Raw genomic sequence first — 8,937 nt, forward strand, 5'->3', positions numbered from 1 at the left:
TCAGGAGGGGCTAGCCCATGTCTCTCTGTGATCCTCCACCACTTTTTAGCCCATTGGCCAATGGATCCTCCTCCTCCTCCATTGGCTAGTTTGAAAACTATATAGTTGGGAAGGAAGAGAATCAAGAAACCAGCATTTTTTAATGAGGATTATTAGTACAGCAATAGCAACAAGAAGTCAACAAAGTGTTAACCCTACCCAGCTGGGCAACCTTAAGTAAACAAGACCTATGCAGACTTCACATCTTGGACTGTGGTCAAGATAAATACAGAATTAGAATTACAATTAGAATTCTTTATTGGCCAGGTATGATTAAACTCTCAGTGTACATACAACGATAACGATAGATCATTATCATCACCGTTGTGAAAATACATTAATCATAAAACATTAGATACAATACTCAGTGATAGTCATGGATACTAAATAAGCAATCGACATAAATCATACCAGGATACTTATGAAACAATTTAAATCGTAACATACAAGCTACAAGTTATGGTCATAAGAAGATAAGGTGATAGTGGGGAAGATGAGAATAACAGTAGTAAAATACAGTGATACCTCATCTTACAAACGCCTTGTCATACAAACTTTTCGAGATACAAACCCGGGGTTTAAGATTTTTTTGCCTCTTCTTACAAACTATTTTCACCTTACAAACCCAAGCCGCCGCTGGGATGCCCCGACTCCGGATTTCCGTTGCCAGTGTTTTTGCGCTGGTGGGATTCCCCTGAGGCTCCCCTCCATGGGAAACCCCACCTCTGGACTTCCGTGTTTTTGTGATGCTGCAGGGGAATCCCAGCAGGGGAATCCCAACAACGCAAAAATGGGTGCTTCACTGGCAACGGAAGTCTGGAGGTGGGGTTTCCCAGCGAGGGGAGCGTCAGTGAAATCGCAGCATAGCAAAAACACAGAGCTCCGGATGTGGAATCCCAGGAGCACAAAACGGGCGCTTCGGCTGGCACAAGGGGTGAATTTTGGTCTTGCACGCATTAATCGCCTTTCCATTGATTCCTATGGGAAACATTGTTTCGTCTTACAAACTTTTCGCCTTAAGAACCTCGTCCTGGAACCAATTAAGTTTGTAAGACAAGGTATCACTGTACTGCCTTTCTAGATAATTTGGCAGTGTTGTGGGAATTAGTTGTTCAGCAGGGGGAAGGGAAAACAGAATGGTGGAAACCGTAATAGTTTCCCCCCCACTTCTGGTATTTAAACAGAGTCCCTGTGGGGGTTTTGAAACACTTTTTCCTAGAAGTCTTTTAATTGGGCTAAGTTGCCATTTATGAACTGAGCTTATCAGCTGACTTGCCCACCCTCTCTTAATTTCTCCACCTGTCCGCTCTTCATCCTTTTTACTGTCCCTTTACAATTTCTCACATTAGGTTACAGGGAGGAAGCAACTCATTGATGCTAGGTGGTCAGATAAACTAATAATGTATGGCTATCTTTATGGTCCACGCGTAGAAGCTTTTCAGTACGTGAAAAAGAGCCAATGCCGTATCTTCTGTTTCAGCCTCCCCAAGTTTTGTATTCGCAATGATGGCATAGACAACAAGACCGTACCATCTTCTGAACTTCCAGATTTGCAGTCTGGAGACCAGCGACAGGTTAGAAATGTTTGACTGAACCTTATCCTGTCATTGAATTCTTTCTACAAAGATCTCTGAGTGGCCAGATGGTATTTTAAGCATTCTGCTTTATGCTAACCTAATCTTATAAAAATCCTATAAAGAAGAGCACAGTGTTCCCTCGATTTTCGCGGGTTCAAACTTCGCGAAAAGTCTATACCACGGTTTTTTAAAAATATTAATTAAAAAATACTTTGCGTGTTTTTCCCCTATACCACGGTTTTCCCCACCCGATGACGTCATATGTCATTGCCAAACCTTCGTCTGCCTTTAAAAAACATTTTTTAAAATAAACTTTAATAAATAAACATGGGGAGTAATAATCTAAATGGTTGCTAAGGGAATGGGAAATTGTAATTTAGGGGTTTAAAGTGTTAAGGGAAGGCTTGGGATACTGTTCATAGCCAAAAATAGTGTATTTACTTCCGCATCTCTACTTCGCGGAAATTCGACTTTCGCGGGCGGTCTCGGAACGCATCCCCGCGAAAATCGAGGGAACCCTGTAGATGAGAGAGTGTAACTAAGCTTCATAGGTTGGTGGAAATTTGGCCCGGGTTTACCAATAACCATCATCAGTGTAGTCACCTTGATTCTAAGCGGATGCCACTTTACTTTGTTGTGTAGCTTCAGAAGAAGAAGCGGAAGAAGAAGCGGAAGAAGTTGCAGAAAGTTTCCTCTTCTGGGTTGGAAGAAAACTCCAAGACGATACTTGTCCCGTGGACTTCTTTCCCAGTTTTGCAGTCAGGTAAGGTCAGCAGGCCAGAGCTTTCATCCCAAAGGTCTCCTTTTGCCTAACGAGAATCCTGGAGATTTCAATATGAAGCTGCCAAACGACTTGTGAACAGCCTTTGTTTTTGTTTTTTAACAACCCAACTATTTCTAATAGCTTCACCTGGGTAGGAGAAGAATGGTACAAAACGTGTTAACTTTTCCCTGTTTTTTTCCCCTGCCACTCACATGATCTCCAACAAGCCCCATTGCTATAGAACAGGCAGGGTGTCCAGCAAACGGGGAAATCAGGGAATTATCAGGGGAATTGGCAGTTTGGGAAATATCAGGGAACTATCAGGGAATTTGTGAAAAAAATGGAATAAATCAGGAAAATTAATTAATTTAATTTAATTTAATTTATTAGACTTGTATGCCGCCCCTCTCTGAACCCAAACTGTATTACAATGTTTAAAAGTCAAGGAAAAATCGAGCTGGGGTGGCGCAGCAGGTAGAGTGCTGTACTGCAGGCCACTGAAGCTGACTTGTAGATCTGAAGGTCAGCGGTTCAAATCTCATCACCGGCTCAATGTTGACTCAGCCTTCCATCTTTCCAAGGTGGGGAAAATGAGGACCCAGATTGTGGGGGCAATAGCCTAGCTCTGTTAAAAAAGTGCTATTGCTAACATGTTGTAAGCCGCCCTGAGTCTAAGGAGAAGGGCGGCATAAAAATTGAATGAATGAATGAATGAATGAATGAATGAATGAATAAATAAATAAATAAAATCATGTTAAAAATACCCCGGATTGCGCTGGCTGGCAGAGTCAAGCCAAAATGAGCATAACTGTGGCAACAACTTTCTTCCCCAGCTACCTTATTTCTCCACGGCTTAGCCATTTGTTATAACATCATCTGTGACTGTGCCTTAACTAGATCGCAAGTTGTTGTTGTTGTTGTTGTTGTTATTATTATTATTATTATTATTATTATTATTATTATTAATAATAATAATAATTAGATTTGTATGCCGCCCCACTCCGCAGACTCGGGGCAGCTCACAGCAGTGATAAAACAATATACAATAACAAATCTAGTATTAAGAGACTAAAAAGTCACAGGGAAATGTCAGGGACTTTCAAAATGCTTCCCCACTGGACACCCTGACAGGGGTGTCAAACTCGATTTTATTGAGGGCCACATCAGGGTTGTCTGACCTTGGGGGCCAGGGTGGGCGTAGCCAGCTTGACAACACTCATGTCAAGGACATCTGTGGTGGCCCGAACACTCTGCCAGCGAAAACTGGCTCCTGGTCTGTTTTCAACTGCAACGGCCATTTGTCGCCCTCTACCAATAAAAACAGAGCTGGGGGTGTGTGCTGCACACGAGCAGCCATTTTTTCTGGCAGAGGCACCATGGTCTGGTCTGTTGTCTCCAGGGTGGCCCCAAGGGCCAGGTCTGAGCACCCTGTGGGCCGGTTTGAGCCTGCGGGCCTCAGGTTTGACACCCCTAGAGGGAGATGATCAATACAGCCGCGGGAGCAGTTATGGGCCTTCCAAGGCATTCCCATATTTCTCCAGCATTCCATGGACTGCATTGACTGTCGATTGGTTTCTGGACGCAATTCAAAGTGTTGGTTATGACCTATAAAGCCCTACATGGCATGAGACTAGATTACTTACGGGACTGCCTTCTGCCGCATGAGTCCCAGCAACCGGTTAGGTCCCACAGAGTCAGCTTTCTCCAGGTCTCGTCAACTAGACAATGTCATTTGGTGGGGCCTAGGGGAAGAGCCTTCTCTGTGAGGGCCCCAGCCCTCTGGAGTCAGCTTCCCCCAGATATTTGCACTGCCCACCGCCTCCTCACCTCTGTAAAAATTTAAAGACCTATCTGTGCCGCCAGGCTTGGGGCCATTAGACCCTAGCCCCCTGGCCAACGAGTGTAGTATGTCTTGCTGTGTGAATGGGAATGAATGATTTTAAATGTTAGTAGAGTTTTTAAAGTTCTTTAGCTATATTAATTAGATTTTTTAGATATGTATATTGTTTTGATGTGTTGTGAGCCGCCCCGAGTCCTCGGAGAAGGGTGGCATACAAATCCAATTAATAAATAAAATACTACCCTCTCCTCCTTTTCTTCTTTTCAGAATCGTCCATCACTACCCTTCCCTCTTCAACCTCCTCAGCGTCCAGCCTTCGCCCCCCTGCACCGGCCGGTCCTCCTAAAGCAGCCGTACCCACCGGCAGCACGGGTCCAGTCCAAGCAGCGGGTCCTCCGGCTGATTATCACTCCGAGTCAGCCGAGTCCATGGAGGAGATCCCTGTGGCTCAGACCCGTCTGGGCAGCAAAGCCGCGAGTGGCGCTTCCAAGAGCGGTTCTCGGCGCCTTCCTGTCCCCGCTGTCTCCACTAAGGGCACAGGGGAGAAGCCCCGGAACGCCGGGCACGACACAAAAAGCAAGAACTCTCACCCAGCCAGGGCCCAGCGAGCGGAAGAGCTGGAACTGTCTCCTAAGATCCCAGCCGTCTTTGTGAGCAGAAGTAGTGGGGAACCTCCTGTGCCCAATCTCTGGTCCGGTGAGACCCCGTCTGAACCTTCTCACAGAAAATGTTCCAGCAAAAGGCACCTCGATAACCAGAAGTATCGCGTTTGGGAGTCAAACATTAGTTCCACGGCGGCTTAGACGCCTGGTAACCCTGAGAGCTATATCGGCCGCGAGAGAAGCCATAGTATTGTGGCCTGCTCACTCTCCAAATATATTGGTGTTCATGGATTTAATCTCGAGTGATCTGTCTTGCTCTCTGGAGCAGGCTGGTATTTTGCTTATTATTATTAATGCCTTCTGTCCAGGGGGGGGGGGAAATGGGGCAATTCCTTTCCTGGGGCAGTTTGTGAAGATAAACGGTTTTGCCTCTGGAGGGCAGCCAAAAAGTAAAGTTCCCCTTCTCTCTAACAGGGCTTGAAGATTTCGGGACTAGGCTTCGCGGATGCTTAGTTTTCTAACCTGAGCTCTTTTATAGACCTCAGCAAAGCAAGCCTGCTTCCCTGGAGTTCTTCGGGAGTGCCAAATGTAGCTCTCTTCTACCCCCTAAGCAGAGTAGGGAGTTGGAAAGAGCATCCTTTCCTTTGGGAAACATTTCTCTGCTTGTGTCTAAAAGGAAAGACGCAAAAGGCCTTTGCCACGTAGCCTTTGCCTTTTCCCCCCTCTGCTGCTTATTCTAGCCTTGCAACACAACCTCGAGTTTTGGGGTGGTTTTTTTTTTTAAAGGCTGGAGCGGAGCCCTTGTGTAAATTTGGGGCGGTCCGAGCCAGTTTCTTCACTTGGGACAATTTCCCTTCTCTTTTCTTGGTAATCCAAAACGTTTGAGTGCATGATGGATCTTGGGTAAAAAGATGCACCATAAGGCGTCTCTTGGAGCCAGAAGTACAGGAAGGCAGTTGTCTGTTTCAATGTTTCCTGGGACATTTCGGGGTCCTTATTTTATTTTATTTTTTTTTACTATTAGGGAGGGACCACCCTCGGTATCCAAAAAGTTCCAGGTCCTTCCCTAGCATCTAGTTAAGAAGGATTAAATAGATTAAATCGATGGGAAAGACCTTTGCCTGAGACCTTGAAGCTACTCCTGGACAAGTGATCTGGCTTAGACCGAAGGTAGCTTCCAGCATTCATTTAGCAATATTATGGAGCGCTTTGAACAGCTCTGTTCTCAATAAATATTTTTTCTATGCTCTTTGCTAAATACTTCTCCTTTTTTTCCCCCTGCCCTGCATTTGCTAAAGCAGTTTTGTCATCATAAAGAGATTCGAGATGACCCCATTTGTTAGCCCCAGAGCATAGCATTCCATGTGTGTATAACTCATAATTATTCTGTGGGTTGAAGCTAATGTTTGCATCCTTCCACAGATCAGGACATATTTCAACTATTTTAAGTTCTACCTCGGGAACGATTCTGATGGACCCGTGTTTCTCAACACTGGCAGCTTGAAGTTGTGTGAACATCAACTCCCTGGATTCCCCAACCAGTCAAACCCAGACATAAAATCTAGGCTAAAACCCCTGACTATTAAAACCATAAAATCTAATCTAAAACCCTTGACTATTTAAAACAGCCAAATTCAGTTACAATCATATTCACATACCATCTGCCAGAGCCAAGATGCCAATGATCAATGGCCCAGGCCTGCCAGTAAAGATATGTTTTTAAGACCTTTCAAAAGACGGGAGGGTGCGAGCAGTGCAAATCTCTGGAGGGAGTTGATTCCAAAGGGCCTGGGCCACCACCGAGAAGGCCCTTCCCCTAGGCCCCGTCAGCCGACACAGGCCGACTCAGTGGATTTTGACTGTTTTCTTCCCGTTTTGGCAATGCAGAACTGGGCTTCCTTGGCATCCAGATCAGTGGACATTAAATGGCCAAAGCGACTCAAGTAGATATCCAAACTTTTAAGACCCGTTACAATACATACAGTCAGAGGTGGGCTGCTAAGGTGGAACGGTGACGTGTGCTTGCCCCCATGGCTCTGAGTGATAGCAGAGTCCAGCGCAATTATGCTACTGCACCTGGGCAGGTACTGAAATCGCGTGTGGACATGCGAACATCCTTTTGCTACCTGCCCAGGTGCAGTAGCATAATTGCACTGGACTCCGCTAGCACTCAGAGCCACGGGAACAAGCACACGTCACCATTCCACCTTAGCAGCCCACCTCTGCATACAGTCCTATTGGCCAGAGCAGAAAAATCAACTTTAATACCTGAAGAAATATAACACTGCGAACAGCAATTTCGTTGTCTTAAATCTGTGACTTGTTTTCAACTAACTCTGGATCCAAAAATAACCACAGTGTTTGTCTATCACGTCAACTTTTTAAGCTACAGGATACCCTCAAAAGGCATACAAATTGTGCATAGAAAGGAAAGTAAAGTAAAAAGTTACCAAATGTACTGTTCAAAGAATAATTTTATTCATTCAAAGGCTATAATAGTTACTGCAAGTTAAATTGTGTTCATACAAATAGTTGTTTTTTTATCGAACGATAATTATACATATTAAGGTAAAAAAAAATTGCTTATAGCTTCTTCCGGAGTGTTTAATCTGTGGACCTTCTAGCTTGATGCTCCAACAAATAGTCAGCCATCAAATGTACATCCCATCTGCCTTGATACCATCCCTCCGTGACCTTCAAATCTTGGTGGAATCGCTCACCCTGCTCATCACTGACTGCACCAAGATTTTCTGAGAAGTTAGCAAGATGACTATGTTAAAAAATGCAATTTGATGCTCATATTGCCTAATGAACTATATTATATATATATAAGGTGTAGAGGAAAAAACTTGACGTGGTAGAAGAAAACGAACTACAGTTTTGAAACCAGCCGGCCTAATTAACTATAAAGCTATAAAGCTCAAAAATCAAACTCAACAGAAGTTGTTCCCCAGTGTTAGAGAAGAGCTTGCTTCAAGCAGCAGGAAAAAGTGGACGGGTGCCATTGGAAACTTGAGATGGCCGTGCTTGGGGTTGTTAGGGTTCTCTCCAGCCTTGTGATTGTCCCGGTTGTGTAACTTTGGTTCAGCCTAGAGCCTGTCCTTGCAGGCAGTGGGACCAGCTCGGGATCTCATTTCTGCCCTCCTGCTGTGCTCAGCTGCCAAAGCAGAATCCAGCAGCTGCCCGAAATGGTTTGCAGGATGCCAGTTGAGTCTCCTGCAAAAGAGGCTATCTTAAGGTCCCTGATAAATTTATTTATTTATTAGATTTGTATGCTGCCCCTCTCCGAGGACGCGGGGCGGTTCACAACATATCAAAACAATGCGGATCAATTTCCGGTCACAATTCAATGTTTTGCTTATGACCTATAAAGCCCTTCATGGCATCGGACCAGAATATCTCCGGGACCACCTTCTGCCGCACGAATCCCAGCGACCAGTTAGGTCCCACAGAGTTGGCCTTCTCCGGGTCCCATCGACTAAGCAATGTCGTTTGGCGGGACCCAGGAGAAGAGCCTTCTCTGTGGTGGCCCCGACCCTTTGGAACCAGCTCCCCCCAGATATCAGAGTTGCCCCCACCCTTCTTGCCTTTTGTAAGTTCCTTAAAAACCACCTCTGTCATCAGGCATGGGGGAATTGAAATTTCCCTTCCCCCTAGGCTTATAGAATTTATGCATGGTATGCTTGCATGTATGAGTGGTTCTTTAAATTGGGGTTTTTAAGATTATTTTTAATATTAGATTTGTTTACATTGTCTTTTTATATTGTTAGCCGCCCCGAATCTTCGGAGAGGGGCGGCATACAAATCTAATAAATAAATAAATAAATAAATAAATGTACAATGTACATATCTAAAAAATCCAATTAACATAGCTAAAAAGCTTTAAAAACTCTAATAACATTTAAACATTTAATGAGCCGAGGAAGTGCAGTGGGTAGAGTGCAGCACTGCAGGCCACTCAAGTTGACTGCTAGATCTGCAGGTCAGCGGTTCAAATCTCATCACCGGCTCAAGGTGGACTCAGCCTTCCATCCTTCCGAGGTGGGTAAAATGAGCCGGATTGTGGGGGCAATAGGCTGGCTCTGTTCAAAAGTGCTATTGCTGACATGTTGTAAG

General features: G+C 44.8%; 1 protein-coding gene across 2 annotated transcripts in view; it reads left to right on the forward strand.

Moving 5' to 3' along the window:
* ZDHHC1 (zinc finger DHHC-type containing 1) overlaps positions 1-6,079 on the forward strand; it is a 28,646-nt gene extending 22,567 nt beyond the window's left edge. For both annotated transcript variants that reach the window (XM_070760407.1, XM_070760406.1), the window contains 3 exons: positions 1,520-1,613; positions 2,259-2,379; positions 4,487-6,079. In XM_070760407.1, the coding sequence (XP_070616508.1) occupies positions 1,520-1,613; positions 2,259-2,379; positions 4,487-5,022 (751 nt within the window). In that variant the 3' untranslated portion in view covers positions 5,023-6,079. The remainder of the gene's footprint in view (positions 1-1,519; positions 1,614-2,258; positions 2,380-4,486) is intronic.
* The last annotated feature ends 2,858 nt before the right edge of the window (positions 6,080-8,937 follow it).

This window comes from Erythrolamprus reginae, chromosome 9 (assembly GCF_031021105.1).
Source record: "Erythrolamprus reginae isolate rEryReg1 chromosome 9, rEryReg1.hap1, whole genome shotgun sequence".
NCBI lineage: Eukaryota > Metazoa > Chordata > Lepidosauria > Squamata > Dipsadidae > Erythrolamprus > Erythrolamprus reginae.